General features: G+C 42.9%; 1 protein-coding gene across 1 annotated transcript; it reads left to right on the forward strand.

Annotated features, from left to right (window-relative positions):
- On the forward strand, nucleotides 1-14417 carry LOC115165316 (solute carrier family 25 member 33). Its single transcript, XM_029718383.1, has 7 exons — nucleotides 1-197; nucleotides 5993-6175; nucleotides 8181-8258; nucleotides 9818-9918; nucleotides 10992-11058; nucleotides 12058-12338; nucleotides 12698-14417. The coding sequence occupies exons 1-7, from the start codon at nucleotides 154-156 to the stop codon at nucleotides 12898-12900; spliced, it is 957 nt and encodes a 318-aa protein (XP_029574243.1). The 5' UTR covers nucleotides 1-153; the 3' UTR covers nucleotides 12901-14417.

Here is a 14417-nt window from a genome sequence, read left to right on the forward strand (position 1 = left end):
ACTGGTCAGAGTTTGGAACGCTTCAGAGAAAGCCGGGTGGTCGACTGGCTAGCGACAACAGCTGACGAGCAAGATAAACCACATTTTCGCCTCTGATTTGTAGAGATTACATTTACGAGAAGACAAAGAAGAGTATGGTTATATTTTTTAAAAATGGCACATAATAATAATACGCTATTACATCTCTTCGCAGGGGGGTAAGTGTTCCTTTTTTATTTTTTTTAAATCTAGCTAGCATTAGCATGTTCAGCTAGCATTAGCATAGCTGAATATTTGTAAAATAGTCTAGCGGCTTCTGCTTTTTTTGTCGTGGTAAATTATGTTAACTATTGTGTTAGATTGATGGGTATTCGGCAACTTGCGTTGACGTTTTAGGATATTTGTGCCCCAGTCTTGACCAAACGAATCATATTCTCGCTAAACCGAAATGTCACTAACTAGCTAACGTTACTCGCTCTCAACTCAAGGGGCGACAAGGCCTCCCTCGCTACAGCCTGAGGTTGCGAGCTAACGCTAATGGTGGACTGTGGTGATTTTTAATTTTTTTTTTTTTAGCAATTTTGCCAAAGATTCCAGAACAGTATTTTAACTGGCTAACAAGTGTTTACTATATCATTCGTCTAGTTATGCAATGTCAGGTGGCCAACTATTGTCCTTCTCACTGCTAGCATGCTAGCTAGGCTAATCAACCGGATATTGATTTATGAAGCGTCGCTAGTTTACCTATCCGACTAGCGTTAACAGCGAGCCAACTTCATAGAGGAAATGTGGAAATCCTAGCCATTTGTAATGACCTTTATTTCTACGCTTGAGATATGAACTCGAATACAACAACCAAGAGTATTCATGTTTTAATTTGATGTGGCATTAGCTAACTGGCAAGTGTCGCAGTCTATTCTGACCTTAGAATATGTCCTCGAGTTACATAATCGTTCCCAGGCAATCAGTCATCCATGTGACCATGTAAAGTGCTGCAGCTAGCAAGCTGTCTCGTGTTAGCTACTGCAGCTTAGAATAGATGAATCTACTATATTTATAGCTAGCGATATATTATATTCTAAGATGTATAAAAGATTATCAAAAGTTACCTAAAATGTATTTGAGCTAATATGTATCTAGCAATTCATGAGAAATATTATCCGGCTTGAACTTGGAAGTTTATCAAGATTTTTTTTTTTGCAAGCTAGTAGGACTATTGTCACTCAAGGTCACCCATTGACAGCTCTTGACATTTGGGGAAAGCTGTGGATATTTAGTTGGGGGGGATATATGATCCTGTATTGGACCCACAGAGGAATAGAAATGCCAGTCATATAGTTATGTCTATATAGGCCCTGTATTTCTTAGAACAGCCAATGTTAAGAAGTACCATAGTGGTGAGGATAATGGAAATAACACTTACTTTATTTATAAAATCAGAACATAATTACAGTTGAAAAAAATTACAGTTGAAAAAAATAAATATATATATTAGTCGCTATAGTAGAATAGAGCAAACCTCATAAGTGACAAGCTCACACTGATTATCATTGTCAAGGCAATGCTACATTATTTTGGGATTGAGTTTGAAGAATCTAGTCTAGACTGCCTTTCCAAGCTGCACACTGACTGCAGACATAACATTGAGAACTGTATTTACAGAGGCTGTTTACATGCCATGGTCTCTTCTGAGCTAGTTAATGAATGCCCTGTTTAATGGTGGCTTCTGGTTTCACATTTGAACTGATTAAAAAAAAAATGTTAATTTTGGGTGTCTGGAGGACACCATGATATATGGCCTTTTGCCATACCGTGTTTAGTATGCATATCACTGTCACATGTAGGGTTATGCAACTCTGTCTCATCCACAGTATGTTTTTCCTCATTGCGTCCCAGACCGCAAGGATATGCTTATGATAAACTGAGTGAATGGATAGCTATGTGTTTGTTATTGGAGGCAGTTGCATTCGGCATCACGTGCCTTTTAGACGTCAGTCACTCTAACAGAGCTCCAGAGTTCCTCTGTGGAGATGCGAGAAACCTTCCAGAAGGACAATCATCTCTGTAGCACTCCACAAATCAGACGTGATATATCAGAAATTGTGTAATATAATTGTCAATCTAAAATATTGTCATATAATTATAAATAGTTTATTTTTGTTTGATACAAATGTTCTGTCTAAATAGCCTCTAAAATATATGCAACATACTATAAATGTCTCAGAGTGCAGTTACATGCACACAGTAATGCGATTTATTTTGGATAGTCGGATTAATTTAAGTTTGATTAAAACGTTTACATGCTTTGTAAGAGGAACAATTCCCCTAATACTCCTGTTTTACATGGACATATCTGAAATCAGGCTACCTTATGGCACTTTGATAGATGCAGAAAATCGGCATTCTAAATAAATGTTCTTCCACCGCCAACATGTTATTTTTGGGAAGCATATTTTCTTCTGAGTTCGGACATATAAAGTTTGTATGTAAAAACGACTTCTAGTACGCATACATTCAGTTGTTCTGAACTCACTTCAGTCACGCTAAAGAGGGAGGCTGATGCTAACACATGCGCAGAACAAATTAAACGCCAATTTTTTTAATTAAAAAAAAAATATATATTTTATTTAAAAAAAATAATAATTAAGGCCTTTTGCATGTCCTAATCATTTGAAAGATTGCTCAGAAAACCAAGTGTTTTTAATCGGGGTATGCTTATTTAGGTTTTTGACCTTACACCGGTTTTAAGATAAGCTGTGTAAGGTGTCATCAGCCGATGTTAGTTTATGGGTGTAGATTGACTGTGTTGTTTGAATGTCAGTAAAGTTGAATCAATAATGGTGTCATTCCTAAAACTGGCAGGCTAGCTTTGGTAACAAATATACAGTGCAGATAAATTCAATATACAGTGCAGATAAATGCACTGGCAAACCATGGTTCATAAGCTCCCTGACCAAAACGGCCGACCTAAAACATATCTGGCCTGCGGGTGGTTTAGTAAAAAAAATATATAATATTATACTGAACAAAAATATGAATGCAACATGCACAAATTCAAAAATATTTTAGAGTTATAGTTCATATAAGGAAATCAGTCAATTGGGGAAATTATTTAGGCCCTAATCTATGGATTTCACATGACTGGGGTGCAGCCATGAGTGGTCTTGGGAGGGCATAGGCCCACCCACTTAGCAGCCAGGCCCAGCCAATCAGAATTTGTTTTTTTCCCCACAAAAGGGCTTTATTACATACAGAAATACTCCTCAGTAGGTCTTGCGCCTCCCATGGTCTTGGCTGTGTGGCGTTGTTACACGTGGTCTGCGGTTGTAAGGCTGGTTAGACGTACTGCCAAGTTCTCTAAAACGACGTAGGAGGCAGCTTATGGTAGAGAAATTAACATTAAGTTCTTTGGCAACAGTTCTGGTGGACATTCCTGAGTCAGCATGCTAATTGTCCACTCCCTCAACTTGAGATGTGGCATTGTTGTGTGACAAAACGGCACATTTTAGAGTAACTCTTTATTGTCCCCCAGTAATTTAACATGTTATTTTACCTTTATTTAACTAGACAGGTCAGTTAAGAACAAATTCATATTAACTGCCTTGTTCAGGGGCAGAACAACAGATTTGTACCTTGTCAGCTCGGGGATTTGAACTTGCAACCTTTCGATTGCTAGTCCAACGCTCTAACCACTAGGCTACCCTGCCGCCCCCATGCTGTTTAATCAGCTTCTTGATATGCCACACCTGTCAGGTGGATGGATTATCTTGGCAAAGGAGAAATGCTCACTAACAGGGATGTAAACACATTTGTACACAATTTAAAAGGTCTTGTGCATATGGATCATTTCCAGGATTTTTAAATGTAATCTCATGAAACATGAGACCAACAATTTACATGTTGCGTTTTATATTTTTGTTCAGTGTACTATAAATGTGTATGTGTGTGTGTGTGTGTGTGTGTGTGTGTGTGTGTGTGTACATACGCACACAGTGCATTCGGAAAGTATTCAGACCCCTTTACGGTTTCCACATTTTGTAATGTTACAGCCTCATCAAAAAAAAATGAAGAGATTTTTCCAATGGAAATATCACATTTACGTAAGTATTCAGACCCTTTACTCAGTACATTGTTGAAGCACCTTTGGCAGTGATTACAGCCTCGAGTCTTCTTGGGTATGATGCTACAAGCTTGGCACACCTGTATTTGAGGAGTTTCTCCCATTCTTCTCTGCAGATCCTCTCAAGCTCTGTGAAGTTGGATAGGAAGCGTTGATGCACAGCTGTTTTCAGGTCTTTCCAGAGATGTTTCGATCGGGTTCAAGTCCCTGCTCTGGCTGGGCCACTCAAGGACATTCAGAGACTTGTCCCGAAACCACTCCTGCGTTGTCTTGGCTGTGTGCTTAGGGTCGTTGTCCTGTTGGAAGGTGAACCTTCGCCCCCAGTCTGAGGTCTTCAATCTCTACAGAAGAACTCTGGAGCACTGTCAGAGTGACCATCGGGTTCTTGGTCACCTCCAAGAGCAGGCCCTTCTCCCCCGATTGCTCAGTTTGGCCAAACAGCCAGCTCTAGGAAAAGTCAGGCGTCCTTCCTAACTCAGTTGCCGGAGAGGAAGGAAACCGCTTAGGGATTTCACCAGGAGACCAATGGTGACTTTAAAACAGTTAGAGTTTAATGGCTGTGATGGTAGAGCTGAGAATGGATTGTCTTGAAAATCTATGGTAAGACTTGAAAATGACTGTCTTGCAATGATCTACAAACAACTTGGCAGAGCTCAAAGAATTTAAAAAAATCCAGCTATGCAAAGCTCTTAGACTTACCCAAAAGACTCCAAGCTGTAATTGTTGCCAAAGGTGTATATTTTGACTCGGTGGTGTGAATACTTATGTAAAACAGATTTTCAATACATTTGCAAAAATTTCAATAAACATGTTTTCACTTTGTCATTATGGGGTATTGTGTGTAGATGGGCAAGGGATTTAAAAATATATATATATATATATATATTTAATATATTTAACACAACAAAATGTGGATAAAGTCAAGGGATATGAATACTTTCTGAAGTCACTGTATGTTTTAAGTTAATATTTTTTTTTTTGAAATCACTAAAACCAAATCCGAACGGTGTCTAGCTTGCTAATAATCACCAAAACAGCAAGAAAATAAACTCTGGACCCCGTTGTTGACGGAATGCGGGCCCCCTCAGGGGCAAAATTAATCTAATTCTGTCACGCCTTGTCTTGGATGGACAGGGGTTGTAGAGAGGTTAATATCTTCTGTGACGCAAGACTATTCCTCACTTTTTTTTATTTTTTTTAGGTCATAAATTAAAAATTAAGTGCATGATTTGGACATTTTTAAACGGCTATGTAGAAGAGGCTGTAAGACCTCTTCTCTCTGTAGCTTTAGTCAAATTAGAGCTTCTTGGTTCAATGACCTTTTGTACCAGATTGTGTATAGAGTAAATGTGAGAGACTGTTCATGACACTGTCTCTTTTAGTAATGCCATAAAAGTACTGTGTAGCTGCTACTGTTCTGTATATTGCTGGTAAATTACATTCCCTGAGAGAGGGAGAAATATAAAAAAAACGATTCTGGGGAAATCCAGGGGAACTGTGACCCAACTGAAACTCACTGATAACACTGCAGCAGACAGCAGGACTACTTCACCCGGTATAATCATACCACACTACAAATTTACACAAATGTAAATACACATGTTTTTTGTATTTTTATAGTCTACCATGCCCTGATAAAAGGCTGGTTCAGGTGCGTAGGGCATACAACTAAGGCTCTCCACTTCCTGAAGCTCTTTGGTAATCCTTTCCACCGTTATTGGAGCTCAATCTCCATTGTCGTTCGTCATGTTAATTCATTAACGCCATATTAATGTTTTCCTTATTCTCTGAGGCAGATGTTGTAAACCTGACTTTAAATGACCTGAGATTAGTATATATTATTACTGTATTATAAATGTTAACGTATTTTTTTCCCCATAATCCTCTCTGCAGATGTAGCGGCACGGTGGGAGCCATCGTGACCTGTCCTCTGGAGGTGCTGAAGACAAGGCTGCAGTCGTCAGGCCTCGCGCTCCGGCCCGTGTTCCAGGTCCAGCTGGGCACGCTCAATGGTACTGGGGTCATCAGACCAGGCTCGGGCACCGTTACGCCACCTGGCCTGCTGCAAGTCTTACGGTAAGAGTTTGTCCCTCTTCTTATTCTTAGCGTGTGGCTAGTCTATGGTTCTTACGGTAAGGGGCTGTCCCTCCTTCGTATTGGAGTGGGGCTAGTCTACTATGGGTCTTACGGTAAGGGGTTGTCCCTCCTTTGTTGTGTGAATAGGCCTGTGTCTTTACTCTACCACTCTGTCTAACGAGGAGGAAATGGGCCCTCCTCCTACCCTGTCTGACGGGGGCCCACCTCCTACCCTGTCTGACGGGGGCCCACCTCCTACCCTGTCTGACGGGGGCCCGCCTCCTACCCTGCCTGACGGGGGCCCGCCTCCTACCCTGCCTGACGGGGGCCCGCCTCCTACCCTGCCTGACGGGGGCCCGCCTCCTACCCTGCCTGACGGGGGCCCGCCTCCTACCCTGCCTGACGGGGGCCCACCTCCTACCCTGTCTGACGGGGGCCCGCCTCCTACCCTGTCTGACGGGGGCCCGCCTCCTACCCTGCCTGACGGGGGCCCGCCTCCTACCCTGCCTGACGGGGGCCCGCCTCCTACCCTGCCTGACGGGGGCCCGCCTCCTACCCTGCCTGACGGGGGCCCGCCTCCTACCCTGCCTTACGGGGGCCCGCCTCCTACCCTGCCTGACGGGGGCCCGCCTCCTACCCTGCCTGACGGGTTGCTATTAATTTGAAGGCCCATTACCGTTATCCTGTTTTATACACAAATACTAGAGATTAAAGATAGATTAGAACAAGATACTCTAAGAGCTGTTTGCCAGCTGTGGAGAACGCACGCACACGCACTGACGCACAGTGCAGCGAGGACACTTATGTAAGTGCTGATGCCACCTGTGGAAATGTCCCTGACCCCCGAGGCCCAGGGAGGGTTGCCTCAGACCACAGACTGGGTGAGAGTGATAGTGTGACTGTGCCTCTGCCAAATTGAACACGAGGAGGCAGCCGTGCCCACTGACGTCCCGAAATGCAGTCTGTGGTTTCTCATGTTTCTCGCCTCAAGGGTTTAGTGCTGGAGGCCTTTGGCTGAATGTGACTGAACCAGTCTGGACTGGAATCAGCTGAATGGTTCACAGGGGAATGGCTCAAATAGTATCCTCAACCTGTTCACCCAGTGAAGTTTTAACATTTTTACCTTTTGAAACTGACCAACAATGGCATTTGGAGGTGAGCCATTGTAATTCTAAGTGACTCTACAACCATCCATTTTGGTTAATTTCTCCAATAACTGTTGAATGAACCTCTTCTCTCCAAAATCCTTGTTTATCCAGTGTTGTCTGTAACGACAGTATAAGGTTGCTTGAAGGTTTTGTAGAGTCATTTGGAATTACAATGACTCATTTCCAAACGCTGTTGTTGGTCTGTTTCAAAGGTAAACTGTTAATACTCTTTAATCTCTAAATCAATATCCTGTTGAGTCATAACATGTTAACTTTTAAATCCTTTATTTCCTTAGCCTGAAGGGTGGTTTTATCTATTGGAACAAAATGACGTCGTTACAGTGTGGGAAAACAAACGGTGCGAATAACAGTGTCCTTTTTAAGTAAAGTGTGGTTTACAGCAGAGTGCGGGACTAATGTATCAGTCCTGTTGTGTCCCTGTGTGTCCACTCACCTGGCCTATTTGTCTGCTACTGGGCTAAGTGTGTGTGTGTGTGTGTGAAGTTAATCCCACAGAGTTCAGTGCATCTCCAGTTTCAAAGGGTACTGAGTTGAGAGTAGGGTCTTGTCCAAAACAAACTCTGCAGAGGTGGGTGATATGGGGGGGGGGGAATTCATATCACGATTAATTAACTGAATTATCACTAATGATAAATTGAACAATATACCCATGGCAGTACATGCTGTTTGGCCCAATGCAGACGTCGGATTGACCATACAACATCTTGAACCCTACCGCAGTTGTCCCAACTACTGAATACACGTCCAAAATAATGTTCTTGTCATTCAAACATTTTTAAAGTGTATATTCAATTAACTGTTTTTTTTTTTTTTTTTTTCTCTCTTCCCATTTCTAGGTCAATTCTAGAAAAAGAGGGACCACGGTCGCTTTTCCGGGGACTGGGTCCCAATCTTGTTGGGGTGGCCCCTTCAAGGTAAGCCTGCTAATGAGACACGGACTGCATTTGAAAGGGTGGATTCGTTTTGGTGTAAGTAATGTTTGGGTGTGGATGTGTTTTGTATGTCCACACCCTTAACAACCTACACACTCACCCTTTTTATCATGTCATTACCAAGGACCAGCTTTCAGACTGTAATATATTATTATTTACATTTACATTTTTAGTCATTTAGCGGACGCTCTTATCCAGAGCGACTTACAGTAGTGAATGCATACATTTCATACAATTTCATACATTTTTTCATACATTTTTTTTTTTTTTTCTGTGCTGGCCCCCCGTGGGAATCGAACCCACAACCCTGGTGTTGCAAACACCATGCTCTACCAACTGAGCTACAGGTTGCTGTGTTGTTGAATTAAGTCATACGAGGTCAGAACGGTGGGGTGAGAGAGGACAGAATTGTGGCCATAAATTGAGATTCTACAGTGCATTCGTAAAGTATTCAGACCCCTTGACTTTTTCCACATTTTGTTACTTACAGCCTTATTCTAAAATGTATTAAATCGTTTTTTTCCTCATCAATCTACACACAATACCCCCTAATGACATCACAATACCCCCTAATGACATCACAATACCCCCTAATGACATCACAATACCCCCTAATGACATCACAATACCCCCTAATGACATCACAATACCCCCTAATGACATCACAATACCCCCTAATGACAAAGCAAAAACAGGTTTTTAGAAATGTTTGCAAATGTATTAAAAATAAACAACTTAAAAATCAAGACTTTTTGCTCAGTACTTTGTTGAAGCAACTTTTGCAGCGAATTACAGCCTCGAGTCCACAAAATGTGGAAAAGGTGACGGGGTCTGAATACTTTACGAATGTACCGTCTACAGTACGTAGTATACAGTCCCCACTAAGGGGTTTGTCTGTCCCTCTCTCTCTCTGCATTATGCCATCGCCCAACTTACAAGCGCTGCCATTCAGATAAATAAGACATTTTTACACTCCTTGGGTTTGTACAGTAACGTAGTATACAGTCCTCGGTAAGTAGAGTGGGAATGGAGCGGGGTCACTCTGGAAACTCACCAACGGACCTGTCAAAATGATTTCACTCCCAGAAATAGTTAGCATGGAGCAGAGGGAGGGTCAGCCAGCTTCCAAACCCTGCCTGGCATTTAGAATGAGAATAGCACTAGTCCAGACCCATCTCTCTCTCGACCACCCCCCTGGCCTGCCTCGGTGCTTATTCAAGCCATTCTGCTGCTGCCTGTGATACACACACACACACACACACTGTATGGGATGGACTGTTCCAGAAGCATAGCAGACTACTCTGGACAGGACACATGTGGCTTAGCTGGCTCTGTCAAAGGCTGCTGCTTCACAGGTTTCAGGCAGCACCTGGAAACGGGATGTTACATAAACGCACACTGCCGTTTTATAAAACACAGTGAAAGATGGACACCCACTCACTGAGAAATATACTGGTATATACATTTGTTTGTACATTTTAAAGAGGGAATCTGATTTCTCACCTTTTTTTTTTTCTTTTTGTCTTCTGTCTTTCTTGTAGAGCTATTTATTTTGCTGCCTACAAGAGGTCTAAGGAGGCGTTCAATGGCGTCTTCGTCCCGAACAGTGGAGTGGTGCACATGTCCTCAGCTGGCTTTGCAGGTGAGACCGTCTGAAGCAGACCACGGAGGGGGGCGGAGACACCGGCGTCAGGGGGGCGGAGACACCGGCGTCTGGGGGGCGGAGACACCGGCGTCTGGGGGGCGGAGACACCGGCGTCTGGGGGGCGGAGACACCGGCGTCTGGGGGGCGGAGACACCGGCGTCTGGGGGGCGGAGACACCGGCGTCTGGGGGGCGGAGACACCGGCGTCGGGGGGGGGGGGGGGCGGAGACACCGGCGTGGGGGGGAGCACTCTACCCTCATTCTGTATGAAACACAAAGCAATAGAACCATGTAGGTTCTATGCCTGCTGGGGAAACCATGCGGGTTCTATGCCTGCTGGGGAAACCATGCGGGTTCTATGCCTGCTGGGGAAACCATGCGGGTTCTATGCCTGCTGGGGAAACCATGCGGGTTCTATGCCTGCTGGGGAAACCATGCGGGTTCTATGCCTGCTGGGGAAACCGTGCGGGTTCTATGCCTGCTGGGGAAACCGTGCGGGTTCTATGCCTGCTGGGGAAACCGTGCGGGTTCTATGCCTGCTGGGGAAACCGTGCGGGTTCTATGCCTGCTGGGGAAACCGTGCGGGTTCTATGCCTGCTGGGGAAACCGTGCGGGTTCTATGCCTGCTGGGGAAACCGTGCGGGTTCTATGCCTGCTGGGGAAACCGTGCGGGTTCTATGCCTGCTAGGGAAACGGTGCGGGTTCTATGCCTGCTGGGGAAACCGTGCGGGTTCTATGCCTGCTGGGGAAACCGTGCGGGTTCTATGCCTGCTGGGGCAACAAGAGTCAAGTTTTTGTTGCGCTCAAATGTGATGATTTTTATTTATTTTTTTGCCATTTTTGTCCACCAGAATGTGTGTATATAATACACGTTTTTATTATACAACTCTATAACTATAATGTGTTGTATAATGATTGAATTTCTGCTCTGTCAGGAATCCTGGGGGATTTGCCCTCCCTGACCTGTTCTTTCCCTGAACTCCCATCCAGAGATATAAAATGAACTCTGTCCCTTTCTCTTGCTCCATCCAGTGATATGACACAACTCTCTGTTTCTACTTCCTGTTTCAGCCTTTGTTACAAACTCCCTCATGAACCCCGTCTGGATGGTTAAGACCAGGATGCAGCTGGAGAGGAAGTATGTACATTTATATTATTCTACAGTTCTTACTTCCTATTTCATTTACTTTTATTAAGTCTCTTTTAGAAGCTTTTTAAAGGCTTTAAATGCAGACATATTTTAGATGCTAGTTTTGTACTAATGGAGCCAGAACATTCATTAAAGGGTTACTGTAGGTAGTGTGTAATTCCAGTTCTGTTGCCAGTCACCACCACCATTTGAATGTGATCTTTGACGGGCCCCCCATCTTGGCTGCTCTCCTGTCTTTGGGTTACTCAGTTTGCGTGGTGTAACGTGACCAGACAGATCCATAAATACCCATAGCTGCTGACGCATTAGGCTGCGTTGGAGGAAGAGGCTATATTTACACAGAAGCTGTATCCCAAATTGCACCCTATATAGGGGCACTACTTTTGACCAGAAACATGTTCCAAAGTAGTGACCGTATGTAGGAAATGAGGTGTCGTTTGGAACGTACGGAGCAATAGAACCATGTGAGGGTCACCGTTACAGGGACAAGCATGTCTGGTGACCTAGTGTCCTATTTACCCTGCAGACTTGTTCATATAGGTAGTCACTCAAACTATAGTTAACTATTGAGGAGGGTATTTGGTAGATGAAAAATAGGAATATATATTTTTAAATGGTATCATGTTAAATGCACATTTCATAAAAGGTTTTAAACAACAACAAAAAAGTAACAGGATGTCTCCTTGATTATTTGTCACAAGACTGGAGTGTGAGGTATGCCACTTGATCTGCTCGAGGTTGTTTCCTGGCTATTGTGCCCCTGACACCTCTGTTCTTGGTCATCTGCATTAGGGCACACCTTAACAAAATATAGCAAAACCACTCTTATAGAACAAGTTCAGATGGTAGGTTACCACCCACAAAACGACGTTCCTGCAGGAAAATGTTTTTCTGATCCAATTCAACGTCTTCTCTAAATCTTCTGCCAAAAACACTTTGTGACACCTGCAGGTGTTTTAGATCAATACTGACTGTCTTTTCCTCCAGGGTACGAGGGGAGAAGAAGACGAACGCGCTGCAGTGTGCCCGTTACGTTTACAAGACGGAGGGCATGAGAGGTTTCTACCGGGGCCTGACGGCGTCTTACGCTGGCATCTCCGAGACCATGATCTGTTTCCTCATCTACGAGACGCTGAAAAAACGCCTGAACGAAGCGCGCTTCACTTCGCCGAACAGCGAAACTGAAAAAGGGGCATCGGATTTCCTTGGCCTGATGATGGCGGCTGCTTTCGCTAAGGGTTGTGCTTCTTGCATAGCCTACCCACACGGTAAGCGTGGGTATTAACGGGTATGAATCAAATAAATGGCTATGGTATTAACTTGTCATACCACACCTCAAACGACAACAACACACATTGACGTAAGAGGCAAAAACAACAGCTTTTAATTAACGATGGTCCAATCTACAACTGTCTATTGTACAGTAGCACAGCATACAACCATGACTCAAATGTTAACTGGAGTGAGAAGCCTTTACTAAAACTTAATACATTCTCTTCCGTCTTTAGTCAAAATACTCTGTAAACTGCGTTCAAAATCACCTTTTAATTCATCCCCCTGTCTGTCTGTCTGTCTGTCTGTCTGTCTGTCTGTCTGTCTCTGTCTCTGTATTCCTTCCATTCATCAGAGGTGATTCGTACAAGGCTGCGAGAAGAGGGCAGCAAATATCAGTACTTCTTCCAGACAGCACGGTTGGTTGCAGTGGAGGAGGGCTACGCTGCTTTTTACAGAGGACTCATTCCTCAGCTTATCAGACAGATCCCCAACACAGCCATCGTCCTCTCCACCTACGAACTCATTGTCCACCTGATGGGAGACTCCTCGCAGTGATCGACGGCGACAACAACAACAACATGGTAGCTAAGGAAAAGACCAGTTTTGGTCGGCCCATCCTAGATGGAAGGGCAACACAATGTAGATATATCCCAGGGCACGTTGGGCAAGAAAGAGACAATTGTGAAATTGCAGAAGAAACTGAATTTCTGTTTTGTTGGAAAGACTGGTTTAGAGACTGTTGGTTTCTCTTGAGGGAATTTGAAGGCAGGTTTTACTGTTATCCAATGAGCTGTAACTGATTTTTAGGATACATCCTAAATAGCAAACTATCCCCTATTTAGTGCACTACTTTTGACCAGGGTCCATAGGGCTCTGGTCAAATGTAGTGCACTGTATAAGGGACCATTTTGGATACTTAACACTTTTTTTTGTTTTAATAAAAGCATGTTACTTAGAAGTTGTTCAGAATAATTTAAACTCTCAAGAATTGTGGTACTACTGACAGGACAACTCTAGCCTGAGTCCCAGATCTGTTTGTGTTGTATCGCCAACTCCATTGCTGTCATGAGTTGAGTTGGCAAGACGGCACAAAAGTATCTGGGATTCAGGCTAGGACCATATGAGAATAACTGTAGTTGTTGTCATACAAGATTAAGAGGTCATCTGAATAGAAGAGTACTGTTTTAAGTTGGAACTAAATTATTTTAGTATTTTGTTATTATATTGTCTGACTTTTCTCTGATGCTTATCAATGTTGAATGTCCAAAGATCCGTCAAAGGTCTTGGGCTACAGGTTATTTCATTTTCCTCTAATTAAGGAAGATCAAGGCATAGCTAGAATTGTTCCTTGCGAGCCACCACACACCATCCATCACGATAGTTCCTGCTTATTCATTTACTACCATTAGTGATTTTTGAAGTGTGATTTGAATTATTTTCCATGACAAATACAGGTTAAATACAGGTTAATTTGTATATTGTGTTAAAGAACATAATCGCCTTTTTTACAATATCACAACGTGAATGTTTATTTGACCAGTGGCTCAATAAAATTAGTCTCAAGTGTTCGTTTCATTGTTTTTGAATGGAATAAATTGAATAAAACTACAGGAATCTGGTTGAGAAAGATGGACTGGACTAGTGGTGTTTAAGATTTCACTTGGTGGTCTTTAGTAAAGGTGCTGAAAATGTTAACTGAGTTTCCTCACAGCTTCACAATATAAATCAAACTACACTTACATAAATTATTTTCACTTTTGATTGAACCACTATGCCTGATTGAGATAATTACATTACTGTACTTTGAAGGGTACATATTAGTGATTGTCTATTAATCTTTATCCAATGTAATTTTTGATTACCATAACATGTTGTATAAACTGTTTGAGAGGACTGTGGACACTAAAATACTGTGGCTTGCAAAGTCTATCCCTGCTAAAATAATTAAAAGAAAAATACTGTAAAGTACATTTAGTGGATTTGGAATGCAATCTCATGGGTTTGTATCCAAAGTCTAACATTTTAATTGTGATAATACACTATGAATAAAGGTATCAGTACGTATCACTTCA

Source organism: Salmo trutta, chromosome 28 (assembly GCF_901001165.1).
Source record: "Salmo trutta chromosome 28, fSalTru1.1, whole genome shotgun sequence".
In the NCBI taxonomy this organism is placed as follows: domain Eukaryota; kingdom Metazoa; phylum Chordata; class Actinopteri; order Salmoniformes; family Salmonidae; genus Salmo; species Salmo trutta.

Bases quoted from the DNA above. Each gene is read 5' to 3' on its own strand.
- LOC115165316 (XM_029718383.1), top strand. From the start codon at position 154: ATGGCACATAATAATAATACGCTATTACATCTCTTCGCAGGGGG. The intron at 8,259-9,817 runs GTAAGCCTGCTA...TCTTTCTTGTAG, and splicing joins GTTGGGGTGGCCCCTTCAAG to AGCTATTTATTTTGCTGCCT. The intron at 9,919-10,991 runs GTGAGACCGTCT...TTCCTGTTTCAG, and splicing joins GTCCTCAGCTGGCTTTGCAG to CCTTTGTTACAAACTCCCTC.